Here is a 25,746-nt window from a genome sequence, read left to right on the forward strand (position 1 = left end):
AAGCATAGAAGCCTCTGGCTATCAGCTCGGGAAAAAAGCATGTGGAAGATCGAGGGCACAAATTAAGGAATGTTGTAAGCTACATGTTAGATTGTGAGGGAGAGAGGATTCAACAGCCGGCCGCGGTGGTCTCGCGGTTAAGGCGCTCAGTCCGGAACCACGTGACTGCTACGGTCGCAGGTTCGAATCCTGCCTCGGGCATGGATGTGTGTGATGTCCTTAGGTTAGTTAGGTTTAAGTAGTTCTAAGTTCTAGGGGACTTATGACCACAGCTGTTGAGTCCCATAGTGCTCAGAGCCATTTGAACCATTTTTTTAGAGGATTCAACACTGTTTAGTAACAGCATTAGAAAGCAGAGAGTTTCTCAGTAAATTCGAGCGATGCCGAATTTCCTACTGATATTCAAAATCTGAAAAAAACGAATACAAACGTAAGAACAACTACGAGAGAAGGATAACATGAATTCTAAAGGACGATGTTTACTCAGCGAGAAGACCTTAAAACCCACCAGTCTGTTTAAAATCTGTCAACCGATAGAAAGTGAAATACGTCACGATTTACTAAATTCTGCATTTCGAAATTGCTTCATCGTAGATTACAAGACTATTTCTACGTCCAACCGTCACACGAACGTCAAAGTAAGATATGCACAAATGAGTGACGTGGAAACCGAGAATCAGCTAACGGAGTTGAATAAAACAAAAATCACTTCGCATATCGGCGTGCCCGCTGGATTCCGTGTCATATTCTAGGGAAATGATCATATCTTCCAGCATTTTTCAGACAGCATAGCTATAAAGGCAGGCTAACAGAAGGGAACAAAAATATGGAAACAGCAAAGCCACAACACATTACCATGCCCAATATGGTGTAGGAAACCCGTTCGCATTCGAAACAGTTCCCAGTCCCTCTGAATAGATAAATACAGGTGCCGTACAGTTTCCAAAGAAATTTTATGCAATTCTTGCAGGAGTAATGGCAAATTCGAGCAACGATGATGGAAGTGGACAACGATCACACACCCTTCTCTTCAAAACAACCGAGATTTGGTTCAAAAATGGTTCAAATGGCTCTGAGCACTATGGGACTTAACATCTGTGGTCATCAGTCCCCTAGAACTTAGAACTACTTAAACCTAACTAACCTAAGGACATCACACACATCCATGCCCGAGGCAGGATTCGAACCTGCGACCGTAGCAGTCTCGCGGTTCCGGACTGCAGCGCCTAGAACCACACGGCCAACGAGGCCGGCAACCGAGATTTCGTGACTGTGGTGCCTAGTGGGAACATTGTGCCAAGGGACTGAGCTGATGAGCCAAAATGGTCACACAGTCCTTGGCAGTAATACGACCTTACGGTGTAACTGTGCCCCGTGGAGTACCCCAATATGGCCGCCCAGATCATCACTGAATCCCAGCCATGTTTCATTTTTGGAAACAAGCAGTCTGCATCGTAGGTTTGGGATACCTTATGCCACGCGTAAAGTCGACGTGAACTTAGAAAAACTGCGAACAAGACTTATCCGATGAAACAACTACCTTCCATTGCTTCAAATCCCAGTTGTTATGGTTACGGTAACGAGCATTTGCATCATTCATGAGTGGCTTTGAATTCCAGCTCACCCTGCAGTTCCGTGCTTATGGAGCTCCCTTTGTGATGGTTTGGTACTGACAGGGTATGCCAGTCCAACGTTCAATTCTGCACTGACTTTTGGAGCTTTCGTCACAATCCTCTTCCTTGACCGTATGTCACGATCACTCGTCGCACACTTTCGTCCGCGTTGTAACTCGGATGACCTTTATCTAATTTCCCTATACGCGGAATAAATCTTCGAAACGGTGCCTATTGAAATACTAAACACTGAGGCTACGTGGGTTACGGAAGCACCCACCACGCAAGTACCAACAATTTGCTCTCGTTAGAATCCAGTTAATTCCGACATAATGCACTCACAACTACGCAAAGCATTGTTTTGACCGTGACTGACACTATCAACGTGCTGAGGACATCGCTCAGGTGCCGCTCGTTGCCATTTACAACAGCGTCAACTGCAAGCTTTGCTACCATCTGTACTCACGTTCAAGAATGCATTTCTAGAGGTGTTTCCATATTTGTATCCAACAACTGTAGGTGGCCTAAACAGAGCAACGTCACATATCATTGTAAAGATGCAGGTCGTTCTAATCTTTAAAGCAATCGCAGAATGCATGCACACAATTACAGGCCCATCACACTCACGCCCATTCATTGTAGGATTATACAATATCCAATTGTGTCGTCATATGGTAGCTACTCTAATCAACATGAATCCTGCAAAGTAGGCCAGTACAGGAAAGTCTCAAATACAGTTGCGCACTGTCGCCTAGTTAACAAAGTATTTGCTTATGGAAGACCAGAACACACTTGTACTTTGATTGAAGACTTCGTGACAAACTGCACTAAATTTATCATTGTTAATGAGCAAACATTGTCACAAGTGAGACCAGCCTCCGCTCTGAGTGAACAGTTTTCATACTGAAACTACCCCTTCTGGAACTCATCGATGACTTTGAGTGTGGACAGACTTCTGCAAAGTAGTAAAGACAGATGCCTGAACATTATTGGGAGTGTCTTTCAGTCTTTCACGCTTGAAAGAAGCCGCTTGTTAAGTTCTGCCTCGACCGGTAGTGAGCATTGTTTGTCGTCGGCTTTAACAAGTTGGATTGAGAGAGAGAGAGAGAGAGAGAGAGAGAGAGAGAGAGAGAGAGAGAGAGAGAGAGAGAGAGAGAGAGAGAGAGAGGGGGGGGGGGGAGGGAGGGAGAGGGGGGAGGGGGGGGGGGGAGGATGCAGATAACAGCTGAACGTCTTTTCACGATTGTGTTCAGTGAGCACGAGAGCACAGCAGAAATCCAAACTGCAATGAGTGATGTTACGTTAGATATCTCGCATTCAGGAGAGGATTGCAGTCAAAATTCTAAGAGCCTGCATTCCAATAATTGCCACTAAATGTATTAAATTCTCCGAACACAAATATCGCGTAATAATCACAAAGATAACAAGAGAAATTCACACTTAAAATGGGTACCAATAGTTCTCGTTAACGTTTACCAGGCAGAAGATGGGGCATTTACTCTGATATGCATACACTACACCATGTTTCGTGGGTCGTATGCTCGTACATTTTATGGCGAAAGGTACTTCCGATATAACTAACTGATCTACACTTCCCTGTTGCAATTGCGAATGCGGCGTGGGAAGAATGTCGGTAAACCTCCGTATTAGCTCCAAGTCCTCAAAATATCGCTAGATGTACGTGGGAGGAAGTAATAAGTTGTCCAACTTTTCCTGGAACGTACTCTCACGGAATTTTAACAGGAAACCTCCCGTGATGCACGCCTTCTTGCAAGATAGCTAATCTAGCCCACTTGTGCCGCGTTAAAAATTCAATATGGCGGAAACGGGCCAGCTAAAATGCTGGAATCTGTGCTCTACATGAATTTCTATCGTTTATTTGTAAACAACTGCTCTGGACCAGGCAGTGTTAGGAGTCCTAGAACAGTGTGTGAACACTGGTACATGTAGCGGTAGCCATGAAGAGCAGGGACTGAGAAGTGGATCGCGACGCTGCTCGCATTTGGGTGAGCACTGTGCATAAATGTCAGCAGGGTGGTGGGGTGCTGAGACGTGGAGGATTGTGAAAGGGACGGAGTGAGGACGGCTGATGGTGGTGTGAGCCTTATTCCAAGGTGGTGGTCACGAATGACGTCATTCTGACGTGTACAGTCTCTATCGAAGACGCAGAGGTCATGTATCGATTTCTGTGCTCGTTGGAGACACTCAACTGTGGAAGATATTTTTGCAGAGAATTTGTATGTTCACTGCAATTCTGGAAGCTGCTGATGTCTTTTTCATTGACAGTGTGACCATGCCAATTTGAGGGGAAAATGAGCTCGCCGGCCGTTGTGGCCGAGCGGTTCTAGGCGCTTCAGTCAGGAGCCATGGTGCTGCTACGGTCGCAGGTTCGAATCCTTCCTCGGGCATGGATGTGTGTGATGTCCTTAGGTTAGTTAGGTTTAAGTAGTTCTAAGTCTAGGGGATTGATGACCTCAGATGGTAAGTCCCATAGTGCTCAGATCCATTTGAACCACTTTTTTTGAAAAATGAGCTCACATGTGATTTATAAACAATAAGTTTGAGGAATCAGGAATCGGAATCATAGTGCCTCAGTTAAATGCAGAGATCCCGTGTTCGAAATTACTGGGAATGTTCTTTTATTGCAAAATTGCTGTCAGTTAGCAGTGTGGTACGAAACACACATTACACTCCAAGCAAGTGGGAAATTATCTTCGGAAATGATTCAGTTGTTGAAATTAAAGACTGAAATGTCTAACGCCAAAGCATATCCTAACTATTGTCAGTCAATTACAAATATCATTCGAGAATTGCGTCAGCGTGTCTGAAGTGGTCCCAGTACCGTTAGTTTATTCGTAAGGATTATTGAATCTGACCTCCACATACACTTTTGGTATTTTCAATCTCATCATGGACAGAGATTGGTGCAAGTCTGAGTTAACTGCTGTGAGACATCACGATAGCTGTAATTGAAAATACGCACATCAAAAAGTTTTGCATCTCCTCGGTTCCGAGAGTTCCGGAACCTGTACATAAAATTGGAATAGATATCAACAAAAACATTATTTTCGTCCTTATTAGTGCTCATGAAAACTACAAATTACATGTTGAACCACTATACAGCGAGACCTTCAGAGGTCGTGGTCCAGATTGCTGTACACACTGGTACCTCTAATACCCAGTAGCACGTCCTCTTGCATTGACGCTTGCTTGTATTCGTCGTGGCATACTACCCACAAGTTAATCAAGGCACTGTCAGTCCAGACAGACCCACTTCTCAACGGCGATTCAGATTGATTGGTGGGTCACGTCGTCCATAAACAGCCCTTTTCAATCTACCCAGTCATGTTCGATGGGCTTCATGTCTGGAGAACATGCTGGCCACACTAGTCGAGCGATACCGTTATCGTGAAGGAAGTCATTCACAAGATGTGCATGATGGAGGCGCGAATTGTCGCCTATGAAGACGAATGCCTCGCAAAAAGCTGCCGATATCGTTGCAGTATCGGTCGGAGGATGGCATTCATGTATCGTACAGCCGTTACGGATCCTTCCGGCGTACGTCGGCCCCACATAATGTCACCCAAAACAGCAGGGAACCTCCACTTTGCTGCTCCCGCTGGACAGTGTGTCTAATGCTTTCAACCTGACCGGAGTGCCCCCAAACACGTCTCCGACAGTCATCTGGTTGAAGGAATATACGACACACACCAGTGAAGAGAACGTGATGCCAGTCCTGAGCGCTCCATACGGCATGTTGTTGGGCCCATCTGTACAGCGCTGCTTAGTGTCATGCCGGCCGGAGTGGCCGAGCGGTTCTAGGCGCTACAGTCTGGAACCGCACGACCGATATGGTCGCAAGTTCGAATCCTGCCTCGAACATGGATGTGTGTGATGTCCTTAGGTTAGTTAGGTTTAAGTAGTTCTAAGTTATAGGGGACTAATGACTTCAGAAGTTAAGTCCCATAATGCTCAGAGCCATTTTTTTGCATGGTGTCGTGGTTACAAAGATGGACCTCGCCATGGACGTCGGGAGTGAAATTCTGCATTATGCAGCCTATTGCCCACAATTTGAATAGTAGCACGACATCCTGTGGTTGCAAGAAAAGCATTATTTAACGTGGTGGTGTTGCTGTCAGTGTTCCTCCGGGCCATAATCCGTAGGTAGCAGTCATCCACTGCCGTTTCCTGAGCATGTCATCGGCAGCTCCTGTCTCTCTTTATCTCCTCCATGTCCGGACAACGTCGCTTTGGTTCACTCAGAGACCCCTGGACACTTACCTTGTTCTGTCACAAAGTAACAATGCGGATGCAATCGAACTGCGGTGTTGAGCGTCTAGGCATGGTTGAACTACAGACAACACGAGCCGTGTACCTCCTTCCTGATGGAATGACAGAAATTGATCGGCTATCGGACCCCTTTTTGTCTAGTACGCGCTGCTCATGCATGGTTGTTTACATCTTTTGGGCGGGTTTAGTGACATCTCTGGAAAGTCAAAGTGACTGTGTTGGTGATACAATATCCACAGTCAACGTCTATCTTCAGGAGTTCTGGGGACTGGGGTGATGCAATACCTTTTTTGATGTGTTTAGAACTGTTCAATCTAGAATTCATCATCATTTGGAAAGTACGCCTGCAAATTTTAAAATGTGTTAAAAGAAAGTGTCAAATGCGCCTGATGCAAAGAACGGTTTCCAAATATTTTCAGCTCAGTCCAGTCACTTGAAACTTGTATTTGAGGTAAAAGCTCTTTGGTCACTTATTTTTACCAAAAATGCTTTACCCATCAAGTACACAGAAACGAAATGAGGGGTTAAATTCAACATTCCATATGACTGACTTCCCCGAAGTCTGAAGGCAAATCAGACTGGCACCAGTGTCTCTGCGTGGTGAGATTAAAAATCTCAGAAGCGTGTCTGAAGATCATATTCAATAATTTTTACTAATAAAGTAACGGTACTTAGGCAACTTCAGACACACTGATGCAATTCTCCAATGATAATCGTAATTAGTTGATAATATCGAGGATATGCCTTGGTGTTAAACATTTCTGCCTTTAATTTTAACAAATGAATGATTTCTCATCTGCATCTACATGAATACTCTGCAAATCACACTTAAGTGCCTGGCAGATTGTTCATCGAACCAGCTTCACAATAATGCTCTATTAGTTCACTCTGGAACAACGCGCGGAAAAAACGGACGCCTATATCTTACCGTACGAGGTCTGAGTTACCTTATTTTGTTAAGATGTCCGTAGCTCGTAGTCTAGTGGCTAGCGTTGCTGCCTTTGGATCACGGGGTCCCGGCCGGGTTGGGGATTTTCTCCACCCGGGGACTGGTTGTTTGTGATGTCTCATCATTTCATCATCATTCATGAATATGGAGAGTTTGGACTGACTAACGATTGGGAATTTGTATGGGCGCGTTCTGCAATTTTTTTGATCTTTTGATGACTTTACTAGTCGATAAACGACAGCATATCTCAAACAACCTAAGACGGCTGCTTGAATTGTCTCCTAAATCGTCTATGTAAATCAGGAAAAGCAAAGGGTCTATAACACTACCTTTGGGAATGTCAGGAGTCGCTTCTGTTTTACTCGTTATTTTCTGTCGATTACTACGAGCTGTGACCTCTCTGACAGGAAATCACGAATCCAGTCACATAACTGAGACGAAATTCCGTAAGCCCGCAATTTGAGTACAAGCCGCTTATGAAGACAATGTCGAAAGCCTTCTGGTAATCTGGAAGTACGGAATCAATCTGAAATCCCGTGTTGGTAGCACTCAACAGTTAGTGCGAGTAAAGAGCTGATTGTGTTTCAAGAGAACGACATTTCCTAAATCCGCGTTGACCATTTGTCAATAGGGTCTCTTAGAAGTCTCACTTCAACATAAATCATAATCAGAATGAGATTTTCACTCTGCAGCGGAATGTGCTCTGATATGAAACCTCCTGGCAGATTAAAACTGTGTGCCCGACCGAGACTCGAACTCGGGACCTTTGCCTTTCGCGGGCAAGTGCTCTACCAACTGAGCTACCGAAGCACGACTCACGCCCGGTACTCACAGGAGACGAGGTACTGGCAGAAGTAAAGCTGTGAGTACCGGGCGTGAGTCGTGCTTCGGTAGCTCAGTTGGTAGAGCACTTGCCCGCGAAAGGCAAAGGTCCCGAGTTCGAGTGTCGGTCGGGCACACAGTTTTAATCTGCCAGGAAGTTTCATAAATCATAATGTTTGAACGCAGTATATGTTCCAAAATCCTGCTACATATCGACGTTAATGACATGGGCCTGTAATTGAAGCGCTTACTCCTACTACCTTTCTTGAATATTGATGTGACCTGTGCAACTTTCCAGACTTTGGGTACGGATCTTTCGTCGAGCGAGCCGTTTTATCCTGTTGTTACGTATGGGGCTATTGCATCAGCATAGTCTGAAAGGAATTTAATTGGTATGCAGTATGGATCGGAAGACACGCTTCAATGTTGGCAGCTGTTCCTAATTCGAATTCTGGAACATTTACTACTTTTTTGATAAAGGAATTTCGGAAGGCTGTGTTTAGTAAATATGCTTTTGCAGCACTGTCATCGATAGTCCCTCCATTGCCATCGCGCAGAGAAGGCAATCACTGGGTCTTGCCGTTATCGTACTTTACATATAGCCAGAATCTCTTTGGAGTTCCTGCCAGGTTTCGAGACAAGGTTTCGTTGTGGAAACTATTATAAGAATCTCTCGTTGAAGTCCGCGCAAAAATACTAGCTTCTGTGAAAGATTGCCAATCTCGGGAAGTTGGCGCATGATTACATTTGGCACGCTTTTCCCGTGGTTTCTGCAGCAATGTTCTGACCCGTTCTGTGTGCCACGGAGATCAGCTCCGTCGTTTGTTTATTTATTTGGTAAAAACCTTTCAGTCCCTGTCTATACTATTTCTTTGAATTCAAGCCACATCTATGCTAAACATTGTTAATTTGGAAGAAGTGGAGATTGTCTCACAGGAACGTTGTCAATCGAATTGTTGGCTGTTTTTTGAATAGTTAATTTTTCGTTTATTTTTGGAGGATTTGGGAGTTAAAATCCTGTGTTCACTAATCGCTTTATTAATTTTGATGCTCGGTATTAGCTCAGTATTGCTTGTTGCCAAGAGTTTGTTTTCATAACCGTTTACTACTGGAGTGGGCTCATGAACTAATTGCTCGAAACATTTGTCAGAGAATGAATTTAGCACAATTTCGGATGATGTTTTGTGCGTACCTCACATTTAAAAACGTATTTTCGCCAACATGTAGAGGATAAATAGAGTTCACCACCATCTATAGTTGGATCAGTCGGGTATGTGTTTGATATTTGACAGACGTTTTCTTTGTACCTCTCACCAACTGTATCATCTGAGTTGTGGGTTCGGTAAAAGAATTCAATTATTATTTTATTCCGGTTGCCGAGAACGAGCTCTATCTGTTCTAAGTCATAGGAAATTATCTTCCAATAACTCCACAAGATAAACTACGTCTAACAGGAACAAACACGCCACCGCCAACTGTACTCCTTTAGCCTTCGCAAAAGATTCGGTTAAACTTAAGTACGTGTATCGATTGGACGATCAGTGCTTTCTGTAAGCGCTTGTGGCTCTGGTACTTTCCCAACAGAGCTACGATAATTTACAACTGTTATACCAATGATTCCTAGATCTATGTTCTTTCTTTTTTTCAACCTGTACCCTTTGCAGCTGTTCTTGTGTTTCCCTGAGACCCTGTAACCTAAGAAAGCTGCCCAGTCCCCGCCACACAGCCCTCTCTATCCGTGTAGTCACCTCCTGCGTACAATAGAATCCTGACCTGTTTAGGTACTATCGTGCAAGTCGAGGGATCTGCACCCTGCACAGTCACAGAACCGCCTGAGCCTCTGATTCAGGCTATCCATTCGGCTCTATACCAGGTGTCTGCAATAGGTACCGTCGACTATGTTGCAAATGGTGAGCTCTGCTTTCATATCGCAAATAAGATTGGCACCCATTAGCAGTTCTGACAGTCCCTCGAAACCAGATAATATCTCCCAATCAAAAGCGACATACATCATTGGCACTAATGTGAGCCACCACATTCAGTTGGCTGCACCATAAATGGCATTTGGAAGGACCCGTTCCACATCTGGAATGACTCCACCTGGTTTTCACATGTAGTGCAGATAGGCTTTCCCCCTCTCCTTAGGAGCCATTGTCCTAAGCGGCCCGATAACGTGCCTAGCATTGGAGCGCCCAACTACAATAATCCCACACTTCGTGACTGCCAAATTCCTTGCAAGCTGAGAGGTTTCCTCTGAAACAGTACAAGCAACTGCATCTGGCTGAGGAACAGTTCCAGCTACAGCCAGCCACTGGAACCTGTTTGTCAGAATAACTGGAGAGGCCTTATGTTCGGCCCCTGGGAATTCTGTCACTTGCCATGCCCTGAAGCGATCTCCTACTCGAGCACAGATGAGGGGTCAAACTCAGTGCAGGCTGGCCACTGGTGTGGATAGATCATGATGGTCTTCCATTGGATCTCCATGAGCGGTCCACAAAAGTGGTGCCCTTCCACTGGAGCCCCAAGCTCAGTAGATGTATCATGTATCTCGATCAGCAAAGTGGCTTTACCAAATTTCCGTGTTTCTTGCGTGAATGGGACAGTAGGGCTAACGATCAAGGCTGGTGTAGAAAGAATTGGCCTGTGAGGGAGTCTTTAAAACCTGGTGAGAAGAACATTCTAGGCAAAAAACCTTGTAGATCCAAAAAAAGTACTCCTACCAACTCTACATATAAAGTTAGGGCGAATGAAACAGTTTGTAAAGGCTTTGCCTAAAGATGGACCATGTTTTAAGTATCTCTGCCACAAGTTCCCACATCTTTCAAGAGCTAAACTGAAAGAAAGCGTCTTTGTCGGACCTGGCATTAGAAAATTAATGTTTGATCTTAACTCCGAATCCACAATGACCTTAAATGGGAAAGAAGCATGGTTATCATTCAAGCAAGTCCTTAAAAAGTTCTTAGGGCATGAAAAAGACCCAGAATATATTCCTATTATAGTACAATGTTAAAGAAGTTTAAAACTTTAGGATGTTTAATGAGCCTGGAAGTTCACTTTTTGAACAGTCACCTTGATTACTTCCTGGACAATCTGGGAGACGTTAGTGGGGAGCAAGAAGAGCGTTTTCACCAGGACATTCAAGTGATGGAAAAACGCCAGCAAGGCCGCTGGAAGACCAACAGGATGGGGGATTACTGTTGGTCACTTCATCGAGAAGTTCAGCAAGCGACTTATCGTAAAAAAAGCTACACAAGATACTTCAAAGAAAAAAGAGAAAGAAAAGACAAACCAAGTCAGCTGACAAGTGAAACTTCTATTAACATACATCATTGTTTTAAGTGGCTTACTATAAATACAAACCATGCTTATGTTGTAACAAAACTTTTCATTAATTTCCCCGTTTACTGTATAGCATAGGATTTTTACACTATATAATAAAAAGCATATTGCTCTAAGACTATGGTTGAATCATAAAAACAAAGGCTAGATTTGGATCCAGCTCAAAAAAATCTATAAAGATCAGGTATCATAGCAAACGAAGTTTTCAAAAAAAAAAAAATTCGTTGGCCTGTCAAATCAATCTCACTCTCGCACTCTCTCTCTCTCTCTCTCTCTCTCTCTCTCTCACACACACACACACACACACACACACACACACACACACACACACACACACACACACACACACACACACACACACTTGATAATTCAAACGCAGTAACGGACAGATTTTTCTCTTTTATTTATTTATTTATTTGAATGTGCATTCAGTCGTTGCAAATACTCGTCAGTGGTTTTAGCGACTCTGTTTCAGGTTATGGTATCTGCAGTTCAATATGTTGATTTGCACTGTATCTTGTTATAGCTGAGTTTCAGGTCCATTTCCGGACTTTGGCTACTAATTTCTTCTAACCATTATTGATGATTGCATGCGCTTCAGGGAAACAAAATATCAGCAGAAAATTGAAATTAGTTGTTCAGGGATTCGGGTCTACCCCTTTAACCCTTTAGCTTTCAATGTCATGTGAGAGACGTAAGCGTGCCGACCTGGCCAAACATCGCCTAGACGATACGTCGTCGGTCAGCCGTGCCAAATTTAAACAGAACGTCTCTGACACGTTGCGGAGCTGATCGTGTACACGCGGCATACATGAAGTGTTCTTCGCCGCATTCGGACCTGCCGACATTACCAAAATACTTCCACAATGCTCCCGACGTGTAACAAACGTGTTCACGAGGAAAGGGAGACATGTGGTGGCATAGCCAACAATGATTTTGCAGGATTTTTTGACAGCGGCAGTGACATTGGTAGCGAAGTTTTACCTCCTGTACGAAAACGGGGTAAGCGGCTGGTGATTGAAGATGATACTGACGAAGAAGAGCAAACCTACAAGCAACAATCAGAGTCGTGGATGTGGAAAAAGGAAGACAATGAACCAGCAATCTGGACGTATACGGCAATTCCCGAAATAAAGGAAGAAGCTTTACGGCACGTGAGTACAAGCATAAGAGAATCAGACGTTTTCTATGTAATATTTAATAGTACGTTTTGGGGAAACATCGTAACTGAGACGAATAGATATGCACAAGACGTAATCAACAATGAACAGAAGAGACGAAAAATAGACCAAAAGTGGTCTCCTATCGCCTGTAATGAAATAAAAATGTACACTGCGCTATGTGTACCCATGGCTGAAGTAAGGAAACCATCGATTCAGATGTATTGGTTTAGGAGGGCCGTTATACAAACGCCAAGATTTAGGAAGACGATGCCATTCAGGAGATTTCTGCTTCTAGCGATTAACAGTTTATCCAGTAACACAGATAAGCTGTACAAACTAAGGCCAGTCATAGATATGTTCAATCAAACATTTAAGGAAGTGTACACAATGCAAGAGAATATTGTCATTGATGAATCATTAATGAAATTTAAGGGGCGTTTATCCTACAAACAATTTAACCCATCAAAAAGAGCGAGGTTTGGTATTAAAATTTATAAATTGTGTGAGTCAAGTTCAGGATACTGCTATGATTTAAGTTTAAGTAGTTCTAAGTTCTAGGGGACTGATGACCACAGATGTTAAGTCCCATAGTGCTCAGAGCCATTTGAACCATTTTTTGAACACGTGCCGCAATGTATTACAAAATACATTATGGCACACGACAGAGCTTACCAGAATGTAGGATTCACATTGCAGAATCATTGTTGAAAACTACACCTTTACCGGAATATAATCGAAAAGGATGATTAGCATCTGGCGATGTACCACAACATTGGGCACATTTTCCCAAACATATTCATCCAACACCATCAAAAGTAGCTCCTGTGAGACCTTGCGTAGTGTGCAGAAAGCATAAACGACACAGCGAAACAACGTGGGAATGCAAAAAGCGCAGGGTTGCATTACATGTGCTAGATTGTTTTGAACGATATCATACAGTCAGAAGACTATTAAATTCGTGTACATGTCATTGTGAAGACGTTGCGTTTGAAAATACACTCCTGGAAATTGAAATAAGAACACCGTGAATTCATTGTCCCAGGAAGGGGAAACTTTATTGACACATTCCTGGGGTCAAATACATCACATGATCACACTGACAGAACCACAGGCACATAGACACAGGCAACAGAGCATGCACAATATCGGCACTAGTACAATGTATATCCACCTTTCGCAGCAATGCAGGCTGCTATTCTCCCATGGAGACGATCGTAGAGATGCTGGATGTAGTCCTCTGGAACGGCTTGCCATGCCATTTCCACCTGGCGCCTCACTTGGACCAGCGTTCGTGCTGGACGTGCAGACCGCATGAGACGACGCTTCATCCAGTCCCAAACATGCTCAATGGGGGACAGATCCGGAGATCTTGCTGGCCAGGGTAGTTGACTTACACCTTCTAGAGCACGTTGGGTGGCACGGGATACATGCGAACGTGCATTGTCCTGTTGGAACAGCAAGTTCCCTTGCCGGTCTAGGAATGGTAGAACGATGGGTTCGATGACCGTTTGGTTGTACCGTGCACTATTCAGTGTCCCCTCGACGATCACCAGAGGTGTACGGCCAGTGTAGGAGATCGCTCCCCATACCATGATGCCGGGTGTTGGCCCTGTGTGCCTCGGTCGTATGCAGTCCTGATTGTGGCGCTCACCTGCACAGCGCCAAACACGCATACGACCATCATTGGCACCAAGGCAGAAGCGACTCTCATCGCTGAAGACGACACGTCTCCATTCGTCCCTCCATTCACGCCTGTCGCGACACCACTGGAGGCGGGCTGCACGATGTTGGGGCGTGAGCGGAAGACGGCCTAACGGTGTGCGGGACCGTAGCCCAGCTTCATGGAGACGGTTGCGAATGGTCCTCGCCGATACCCCAGGAGCAACAGAGTCCGTAATTTGCTGGGAAGTGGCGGTGCGGTCCCCTACGGCACTGCGTAGGATCCTACGGTCTTGGCGTGCATCCGTGCGTCGCTGCGGTCCGGTCCCAGGTCGACGGGCATGTGCACCTTCCGCCGACCACTGGCGACAACATCGATGTACTGTGGAGACCTCACGCCCCACGTGTTGAGCAATTCGGCGGTACGTCCACCCGGCCTCCCGCATGCCCACTATACGCCCTCGCTCAAAGTCCGTCAACTGCACATACGGTTCACGTCCACGCTGTCGCGGCATGCTACCAGTGTTAAAGACTGCGATGGAGCTCCGTATGCCACGGCAAACTGGCTGACACTGACGGCGGCGGTGCACAAATGCTGCGCAGCTAGCGCCATTGGACGGCCAACACCGCGGTTCCTGGTGTGTCCGCTGTGCCGTGCGTGTGATCATTGCTTGTACAGCCCTCTCGCAGTGTCCGAAGCAAGTATGGTGGATCTGACACACCGGTCTCAATGTGTTCTTTTTTCCATTTCCAGGAGTGTATGTTTGCCAACGTATTAACGGAAAAGGTCCCAGAATGTTTTGAACAAAACATTATACAGTCTTATATCGTTGCATTGTGAATATTATTATTAAGGTGTATTTCATCAATGTATGTTAGCTTATAAAGGGAAATAAAACGTTTGTGAATGTATCTTTGAGTTTGAGGCAATGAATGTTTCGTTTCCAATGGGTAACTAATCGTCATTATTTATGACACCTGTAGAAATGTCACGTTACTGGTATCTCACACACACTTACTTAACAAATCCCGAGGGCGTCTGCACGACTTCGGATGCCACCAGGCGCAGCGCACCGCATCCTTGGCGTGTGTAGGCCTAAGTGCCGGGAATCGTAAAGCGCATTCGTACCTTGCAGCCACTTACGGCTCACGCTAACGGAACTTAAATCGTAAGGTAGAGGGTTACAACGTTTCCAATTCCCACTTTTCCAAATTAAGGATCTTAACTTCCTTCATGGTTACTGTAAGTAGTTTCTGTTGTACGCAAAACCCATTCCTGGCTCGTCTGACTTCTAAATCTCAAAATGTCCACATGAAACTTAATGAAGCTGTATCGACGCATTCACTGATGTGCCAAAACATTGTGAATACCTGCTTAATAGCACTTTGTTGCACCATTGGAACGGCATGCAGCAGCGATTCTGCGTGGTATGGATTTGATAGCTCCACGATACGTTTCTGGAAGTATGCTGCGTTAGTTCACTACGCACAAGTCATGCAGTTCTTGTAAGTTAAGAACCGGTGGTTTGTGGACATGTGTGTGGTGGCTGACACCGCCTCAGATGAGTTTTATCGGGTTCAGGCCAGGCGAATTTGGTGGTCAAAACATCAACGTGAGTTTATTGGCATGGTCCTCCAACAGTTTAGACACGTTTCTGGCCCTAAGACACGCAACAAGTTAAACGTAGTCTACAGCTGTAACTGTGCTTTAGATTACTACCACATGGCTCATGGCACTTCAGGTGAATGTCCCCTATACCATAATGTTCCCTCACTATCCTGTGGATGTCGAGTGGTGCATGCTTCGAGCAGCCGTTCACTTCAATGACTTGTGGAGAAATGACCGTTGACCCGGTGCAACAAGAAAAACTATTCATCCGACCAGGTAACAGATTTTCGTTGATCCCTGCTCCAATCTCGATGAGTTTGTGCCTACTGAAATGATACCGTAATTGTCGTTGAGTCAACATGGAAATACGTAGGGATCGTCAGCCGTGTAGTTCCATGTTAAACAATATTTACTGAAAAGTGTGCTTCGAAAGTCTTTTGCCAGCACCAGCATTGTAGTGTGCGGTAGCGAATTGGACGATTTGGCAACAGCAGTTATATTAGTTTGGCGCGAACTAATCATTTAGAAACTTTAAAGCACGAGCGGGCAACCGACGCCAGCGGGCCGCATGCGCGATTGGTTTCAACCCGGCCCGCGGAAGAAATTTGTGGGTGAGAAAACGAGATGATGGACCCTCACATGATTCAGTATTATTGTCAACAGCATTTATGTGCAAAATAGTCTCAAGTATTACCAGTCCTTACTGAGCGTGTGAAGGCGAGTATCATCGGTTTGACAATTTGCGATTCTGTTGTTTCGGATTTTTATAGTTTGTGTTCTGTACAATAAAGCCAGTATATGCTAAGTTCAAGCGATGAAGCAACGGCATTTAAAACCAGTACGGAAATGGCGACTTAATTTATTTGCTGTTATAGTGAAAACCCATCCCTGTGCAATCAGTTAGCCATCGTATTTCTCTAAAACTAAATAAAAACTGCTTACTAATGGTGCTTGTGGATATTAACACAATAAATTTCAAACACTTGAATGACTTGACTGTGATAAAAAAATCGCAAAGTCTGTTCTAATGGCACGTCGACTGTGTTTGCTTATGTCAATGCCGTATTTTGTTTTTCTGTTCTTCCTCGTATTAATTTTGGAAAATAATTGTTGTACATTGTGGACGTATTAGAGCATTGCTACAGTTGAAACTGAAGGTAATGTACAGTGAATAAGCTGCAAACTCCTTGCTTTTATAGGTGTTTATTTTTTCATTGTGACATTTCAAGATATCTGACGTCTCATCTTCAGATTTTACAGTTATATATGGGGTGAATATTGTTTATTCGAAAAAGGTATTGCAGAATTTTGTAACGCAATTTTTGAAACAGCTGTTGTAAGAAGTTGTAAGTAAAGAAACACATCTGAACATGGGATGAACATAAAATGAAAGTACTTCCAAAAACCTGTGTTTTGAAGCATGATTTGTTGACGTGGCATTAATGTGCCAGTAATATCGGTCTTCACCCCATAAATATTAACCCTAACATTACCAATGCATTTTCCATAACGTGTACTGCCAAGGGGATGGGGTGTACATTTTGCCCACCACAAAAAGGTAAAGAAAAGTTTTCGTTAATTGTTATTAATTACATAACTTACTAATGTACTGATGCGTAAGTAGGGTCCACAAACTTAAAATTTTTGAGAAGGCCCTGCCCTGTTTGAAGCTCGCCAATTCTGATGGAGTTCAGGTCTGTCGTTTTGTCGGTAGTTTACATAGTTTCTTGTTTATCGGTCATGTGGTGGAGAATTTCTCCCTGAATCGTAACTGCGCGCTGGACCGTTGCGTCTGAAGTTATTCCGTCTCCCTTGATAATAATTATTTTGGTTCCCGTATTGTCTGTTTCTCTGATTGTGTCTGTGATATTCATTACAGCGGAGAAGTGATCTTTCCCTGTAATAATTACTACTCTGCCATCTCTCTCCCCACGTCCACCACTGCTGGCGGCTCACCTCCAACTGCGCAACGCTACGCGCTGTTAGCATCCAGCTGCCGCTGCCCAACACTACAATGGCAGACAACAATGCAAACCAGCCACAGACTGCACACGGCACAGCCAGTGATTTTCATACAGAGCGCTACGTGGCGGCGGCGTTACTAATAAAAAAACGTAAACAGGCTACTTACAAGTTTTAATCTCATGTTCTATATTTAACGTGTACTACCAAGGATGGGGTACTTATGACCGTCATAAAATTTTTTAAAACAAGTAAAAACTCGTTAACTGTCGTAGATCTTTTTTCAGAACATACTTTTTAATTACATACTGATGTGTACCAAGAGCCCTGAACCTGAAAATAAGAATGGTATTTTGTGTGAAGTGTCTCATCCAGTACGAAGAGGATGGCTCCTCTGAAAGGGCACGGCCGACTTCCTTCCCCATCCTTCTCTAATCCGATGAGACCGATGACCATGCTGTCTGGTCTCCTTCCCCAAACCAACCAACCAACCACTACGAAGACTTATTCTTTTGCGTTAAATTTACTGAAAAATTTAGAACAATTGCGGGATCCGGTAGAAGAAATTACGAAAAACAACCAATATTTTTCAAAAATTTAAAATGCTTAGGTACCTCACAAGATTACAATATTTTCAAATGGTGGGCTCAGGTAACCTCTCTCTTGGTATTGCGAGGGTTGACATCACGGACGCTATAGTAGTGACTTGATGCGCTAGGAGCTCTCCGGTCACGTCACAGCACATCACGGGACGAGGCGGCCCACAAACTTAAGTATGTGGATCAGACCTTTGGGGCACCAAAGGTTGTCCACGCCTGCTTTAAAGCTTTGTTAGTTAACAATGGAACAGGACAGGATGGCAGTATGCTTATGCTGTAAAGGCATTTTATAAAAACGACAACAGTTAAGTGATCGCTCAGGGTGAATTTCGGAGAAAGTTCAAGATTCGTCGTAGTAATACTGTTCCTCAGCCCATGCCATCAAGACAGGTACGAAACTTCAAGGTGACTGGTTCGACAGGAAATAGGAGAGATGGAATCGGAAAAAGAGTGTGTGCACCAGAGAACATAAGAGCAGCGAGACAGGCCGTTAAAAGGAGTCAATGTCGTGCCATTCTCTGACTTTCCGGCTTCCACTCCGCCGAGTTCGGTGAATCTTACACAAAGACCTTCTTTACAGAGCCTACGAGATTCAACTGTTCATGCACTACAGGAGAAGGACTGTGGAAATATTTTAATTTTGCTAGCATCTTCTGCCTTGGATTAATGGAAACGAGGCTCTTTTTCTTAACAACTTACTAATGAAGGAAAAAACAAGTTTCCAGTTGTCAGGTCATGTTAACATACAAAATTTCCGTTACAGGCCTAACACAGACCCACAAGAAATTCATGAGAAACTACTCTACAACCTGGAAGTTACTGTATGGTATGCGATATCTTGTTTTGCAGTTATTGGTCCATTCTCCGTTGAAGATGAGAGAAAGGGCTGTACTGTGACAGAGGAACGCTATGTTACCATGGTGGAGAACTTCTTTGTTTCTGCAATTGCTCATCTGCCTGTAAACAAACACATGTTCTTCCAACAACCAACCAATCACACCGCTCGAAATTCCATGGTAACTGGGAGGAACTTTTTTCCCGGTCATGTTATCTCCAGACAAGGGGATATCTGATGCCCGACCAGATTCCCTGCGTTCTCTAACTGTGATTTTTTTTTTCCTGTGGGAATGCTTCAAATGACAAGTGTTCAATTCTCCAGCAGCACACAAAATTCAAGAGTTGAAAAATCGAATTCAGGAAAAAATCTAACGAATTCATGTCGAGCCGCTCAACAGGTGTTGGGGCGATGTCAGCAGAAGAGATGCCGAGTGCATTTGGAACGATGGTGGCCATCTGAAACTCGTTATGTTCAGAAAATGAAGACTCCTTGTAGTTCATTCGGTCTGTAAACTAAAACCTTTTATGTTGATTGTGTGTTGTTGTTTATTTCAAGTAAATACGTCTAAAGATTTACTCATGATATCACTGTCAAAATTGCCAGATTGGCTGCCGCACCTTTTAGTATGTCCTCAGATCAGCCACAACTCGCCACCATTTCGTGAAGCAGTTAAAATGACAAAAGGAAGCTATTGTGAACGGCGAGGGGGCGAAGATATTCCTGATGTCTTCATTTAAAAGTATGTTTTCTTTATTTGCTTAGATGGCAGGACACCACGAAGTTGTCGTAACCTGTACATATTTTCTTTACAGCAGACGTATCCGGCACCTCCATCACCATGATGACCATCATAATGCAGTCCTGCACCACGGCTAGTGGTGCTATATCCAACCTCCAGAGCCTCGAAGTGCACCCCACGTGCCTGCGGCAGATCACAGCTTCTGTCCAGTGGGCGGTAGCCACTATCTTCCTATCACTTCTGCCACACATTACTTTTCAGGTACTTGAACAGGCCCAAGCATTAGAATTTTCTTAACGGTATGAAGAGTACAGTCCTCCAACAGGATTCCAGATTACGTCAATAATCCAAACAAATATTCTTCATGTGTGTTAACATTGAATTTGTTCTAGAGCTAGCGTCTTTCACTATCAACTCAAAAGTGCTGGGTGCTGGATTGGGCCGGCCGATGTGGCCGAGGGTTCTAGGCACTTCAGTCCGGAACCGCGCTGCTGCTACGGTCGCAGGTTCGAATCCTACCTCGGGCATGGATGTGTCTGATGTCCTTAGGTTAGTTAGGTTCAAGTAGTTCTAAGTTTTAGGGGACTGATGACCTCAGATGATAAGTCCAACAGTGCTCAGAACCAGTTGCTGGATTGGATACTAGTCACTGTTTATATTTAGAATCAGCTATGGCATTCGGTGTAGGAGCTATCCTCATTCTTCCAGCGGAGGGCAGAAGAACGTATAGAGGATTAGGTTACGCTCTTGCCCTGCGGGTGATAAACTGCCACTAGAGGTAGAAGAATCAGCAATGATTAAATTTACGGGGATGTAGAAGCCAGTGGAAACCACAGCACTAAAGCCACACAATCTGCGTCCACGCAAAATATATTTACAATTGGAAAAAGTATCCTGATGATGATATCTTCACTGCCAAAAGATTCTAGATTTCCATTCGAATATCTGGGAGGGGGCTGCTAAGGGGATAGTGACTGCGTGAAAAATAGTGAAAAACCAACGAAACTTTATGAATCTCATTGTCTGAAATTGCTATGTTTGAATTCTGAATGTGTTAGGGAAGCTGGAAGAACTGATAGGCGAAAAGCAAAGGTTGAATATTGATAACGAGGAAGCAGTGAAGTTAAATGGAAAGAAAATGAAGATATTTGTTCGGAAGAATGTAAGAAAATATCAAAAACCGCAGAATATTGTATAACGGGAAGGGACTCGCATTCATTATGAATATAATGTCGCGAGTTACTGTGAATAGCTAGGAGAGTGGAATGGAAAGCAAATCAGTTCTAAGAACCCTAAGTTATGTGTACATCCCAACTTTGCAAGTAAATATGACGCGAGAGAGGGAACTGAAAGGGTAAGTCAGAAGAGGAGGTGAAAATTTATTCATCGTGAGTGACTGGTACTCTACAGCAGGGGATGGAATAGAGAATAGAACTGTGGGACTATATGAGCTTGTTAATAGGAATGAGTGGTGAATACGACTGTTTTACCTCTGGCAGAAATTTCAGCTAACTACAGCAAATCCACAGTTCGAAAATCAAAAGAGGAGGAGGTATACTTGAGGAACACTGCGAGACACAGAGAGATATCAACTGAATTACATGGGTTATAATGAGATAGGGATTTCGAAATCCCTTACTGTGGTTACGTCGTACCACTAACAGAAACAGACTGAGATCAAAAATATACTAATGATGTGTAGGGTTAAGTAATCTTTAGGAAGAATGCAAGCACAAGAAAGTGGAATGTTGAAGTACTGAGTAATGGTGTGCGTTATGGGGCTGAGGCTCCAGATACTGCTATGACTAGTAGTACGGTAGGAGCATACTTCAGTCGTGGAGGAATGGACATCTCTAACTGCGAATAAATTATGGGTAACATAATGTACAGGCTTACTTAAATTGACTGACGAAAGAAAGAAAGGAAAACTAAATTAACCCAAGAAAGAAACAACTACAGGATTGCAAGTCACTTAGAAAAGTAGTTAATGAGATGTTCAAGGGAGCTACATTGAAATGGATACAGGAAAAAAGTGAAGAAACCGAAATGTATTGGTTGTCGGGGGACAGATGCAGCATATAGAAAATCGAAAATAATTTTTCCAGGATTTAAAGGTAAAGATATCAACGTGAAAGAGCAATTCCAACGCTGAACGCATACGAGAGAATGAATACGGAGAAAACATTGAATGCCTCTACGAGGAGGAGGATCGGCAAAACAAAGTGATAAACGAAAAAAAAAAAAATGGATGTCGATTTGAAGACCGGAGAAAACATGGTACTGACGTCAGATTTTGGCAGAGCTGTCAGGAATTTGCGATGAGCCTCGTCAAAAAGTATAACTGTCATTTTCTTCATTGTTTTTAAAAGCATCAGGGGAAGTGGCCTCCAAACAATTAATGTGGAGAATCTAGAATTTGTGAAAATGGTGACATATAATCGGTTTTTCGGAAGGCCATCATTCATACCGTCCCTAAGATGGTAAGAGTACCTGAATGCGAAAATTCTTGAACAGTAAAGTTGACAGCTCAGGAATTCAAGTAAGTAGCACTAAATTACCATGTTTGACCCATCTCTAAGAGAAAAATGAACTTCAGGTGTCATTGTTATTTATTTTGTCATGGCCGGTTCTGAGTGTCTGTTACTTCAATCGTCTTCATACACTATCGCGTATTTGTTTTTGAAGGGACATATTCCGGTTTTTCCCTTTATTATTTTGCTGGTTTTGTCTTGTCACTCACCTACAGCAAACTTTTTTTCTGGCAACCTTCTTTATTAAGTCGTACATGGCTCGTTATTTTCTTTCTCCTCATTAGATGTTTATGCCATTGAATACATGAATGGTGTTTATTTTTCATGTATGTATTCTGTACAAAGGACTTACGTAGTTCTTGGATCTTACGTACTGATCTAAGAGATTGTTTTTAGAGTTCAAATCGCTGTAGTTGTTATCTACACCCATAACGTGCCTTCAGCCATTAATTTAGTTATTGTCGTTGATGACGAAATTTAGTTCCTTCCGTACGCTGTCTGATGGTTATATCGTTTCTCCTGGAATGACCTTTGTCTTGTCTAACAATATGATCTCGTTCTCGTTATTAGGTATCATATTTGTATTTTTTCGTCTGATATTTGGATTGGTCGGTTCTGTACCTTCTTCTTTCTCGTCTAGTATATCTCAACGTATTCATCGCACATGCCAAAGGTTTAGAGTACGTCCTGTTGTTAATTTCAGTCATTTCGTTTTTCATTGCCTCTGTTTCTTTCACGATGCCTGACTTAATCCTGATGGATTTCTGACTTTCCAGCCGTTATACCAACCTGTGTGTGCTCGCGAGTATTGTTGGTTAGAGCAGGATCTTCACTGTCCATACATGGGATGTAACGAATATAAGTACAGATATTTCTAATGATGACTGAGGACGGAGTACTGAACAAGGATAGATCAGTATTTACGACGTAAATTTTACGTCGTTCGCAGACTAATAATTATAGCCATTACAAGTCGTATGTTCTTAGTTTGGTTAGAACCTCCGAGCACATCTGGCAAGCGCAAACCATTCATGCTTACTTTCCACTGAGTAGCAGGTCAGATGTTGAAGAATGGACGTGTAGACGGAAAACAGTTAATTCGTGCTGACAGCTGTAGTCTACTTAGTGGTGCAGTACGACCGTACAGAAAACGTTAGTATGTAAAGTTCGTGACCTGCTTTTCGGGAGACTATTCGATGCAGTGAAAGACAAAACACAGCCAACACACTGATGTGTGTTCATACTAAGGTATCACATATAAAAAATATCATCACTTATACCCGTTACACATTCTACACTCCTGGAAATGGAAAAAAGAACACATTGACACCGGTGTGTCAGACCCACCATACTTGCTCCGGACACTGCGAGAGGGCTGTACAAGCAATGATCACACGCACGGCACAGCGGACACACCAAGAACCGCGGTGTTGGCCGTCAAATGGCGCTAGCTGCGCAGCATTTGTGCACCGCCGCCGTCAGTGTCAGCCAGTTTGCCGTGGCATACGGGGTATCGGCGAGGACCATTCGCAACCGCCTCCATGAAGCTGGGCTACGGTCCCGCACACCGTTAGGCCGTCTTCCGCTCACGCCTCAACATCGTGCAGCCCGCCTCCAGTGGTGTCGCGACAGGCGTGAATGGAGGGACGAATGGAGACGTGTCGTCTTCAGCGATGAGAGTCGCTTCTGCCTTGGTGCCAATGATGGTCGTATGCGTGTTTGGTGCCGTGCAGGTGAGCGCCACAATCAGGACTGCATACGACCGAGGCACAAAGGGCCAACACCCGGCATCATGGTGTGGGGAGCGATCTCCTACACTGGCCGTACACCTCTGGTGATCGTCGAGGGGACACTGAATAGTGCACGGTACATCCAAACCGTCATCGAACCCATCGTTCTACCATTCCTAGACCGGCAAGGGAACTTGCTGTTCCAACAGGACAATGCACGTCCGCATGTATCCCGTGCCACCCAACGTGCTCTAGAAGGTGTAAGTCAACTACCCTGGCCAGCAAGATCTCCGGATCTGTCCCCCATTGAGCATGTTTGGGACTGGATGAAACGTCGTCTCACGCGGTCTGCACGTCCAGCACGAACGCTGGTTCAACTGAGGCGCCAGGTGGAAATGGCACGGCAAGCCGTTCCACAGGACTACATCCAGCATCTCTACGATCGTCTCCATGGGAGAATAGCAGCCTGCATTGCTGCGAAATATGGATATACACTGTACTAGTGCCGACATTGTGCATGCTCTGTTGCCTGTGTCTATGTGCCTGTGGTTCTGTCAGTGTGATCATGTGATGTATCTGACCCCAGGAATGTGTCAATAAAGTTTCCCCGTCCTGGGACAATGAGGTCACGGTGTTCTTATTTCAATTTCCAGGAGTGTATAATGGGAGGGTCGGCCGCTCATCAAGTATTTCTTCTGCAGCAATTTAATGACAGTGTGATCAAATTCTGCCTCGATCCTTCAACTGATTGAGTGCACGCCATTTTATTCCGTATCTAGCGAGCCCTACATTCAACCACAGTACTGAGTGGGGTGTTTACCCAGTTACTTCCATTTTCACAGTTTGGTACTATCATTAATTTTAAATCGCACTTGTCCTCCCAATTTGATATTTGATTTTTAAGTGATATGTCCAGATAGTTTCAGCTGTGACTCCACTGATTACTTGTTCTTTCATGTCATTTACCCTTTCCTGCTTTCATGATAATCGTACCACCGACGGTCTCGATCGGGGGTTTTAATTTCACGCAACCTGAGCAGCTTTATATACTTCATATTCGTCTTAATGAACGTAATTCCGAAACAAGTCTAACCGATTTCCATTATTTTCGTCGTCGACCGTCTTAAATCCCTCAACAGAGGTTCATGAGTTTTTAGCCTGAATGGGTAATAAATGTTACATCTAAAGCAAATTCTACTGTCCTGTCTCTCCTACTTAAGCTTGAAGACATTTTGGTTTCTTACGCACCGTTGAAATTCTTCAGAGAATGCAGCTGAGCAAGTAACCTCTTCTAATAGCAGTCAGGAGTAACTGTCGGCAACTTCACTTTTCAGAAATCGCTACACTCAAAGCATTCTGTTATGATGCACAAGTGTATGCAGAGCGCCACCCAAGAGCGTCCACACTGCACAAATGCTACAAGTGAGCTGAACTACGTACATTCTACGCTTGTGTCACCATGTCGGGGAATTTCTTAGTATTGTGCTGCCTTTGACGCCTCATCGTCGCAGTAGCGGTCTTTTCAAGGTATATAACATTAAGAATTAGACTGCCCAAGTTTATATTTAGAGAGTGAGTGCTTAGACTGTCAGGAAGATACAATTCCCTCCGTCAAACATTGCTGTAAAAACAAGACGCATACAGACGTCGTATGTCAAGACTAACACTCTTTACCTGGTTACAAAATCTTAGACCAACAGCGGATGATCAGTGGTAGAAAATATCCAGAATATCGTATACGAAAAACCACAAATTTCCAGACAACTGTGATACTTCACGAGATCAGCGCACGCAACATACCACCGTAATTGCCTTCGATGAATCTGATACCTCCAGACAGCTTGTGTCAGCGACATGAAGTGTTCTTAAACTTTGTATCAGGTAGTGCAGCAAGTATATGGCA

General features: G+C 44.0%; 1 protein-coding gene across 1 annotated transcript in view; it reads left to right on the forward strand.

Moving 5' to 3' along the window:
- LOC126354381 (solute carrier family 22 member 7-like) overlaps positions 1-25,746 on the forward strand; it is a 181,680-nt gene that overhangs the window by 151,057 nt on the left and 4,877 nt on the right. The window contains exon 8 of the mRNA XM_050003982.1: positions 19,656-19,843. Within this exon, the coding sequence (XP_049859939.1) occupies positions 19,656-19,843 (188 nt within the window). The remainder of the gene's footprint in view (positions 1-19,655; positions 19,844-25,746) is intronic.

This window comes from Schistocerca gregaria, chromosome 3 (assembly GCF_023897955.1).
Source record: "Schistocerca gregaria isolate iqSchGreg1 chromosome 3, iqSchGreg1.2, whole genome shotgun sequence".
Classification (NCBI taxonomy): Eukaryota; Metazoa; Arthropoda; class Insecta; order Orthoptera; family Acrididae; genus Schistocerca; species Schistocerca gregaria.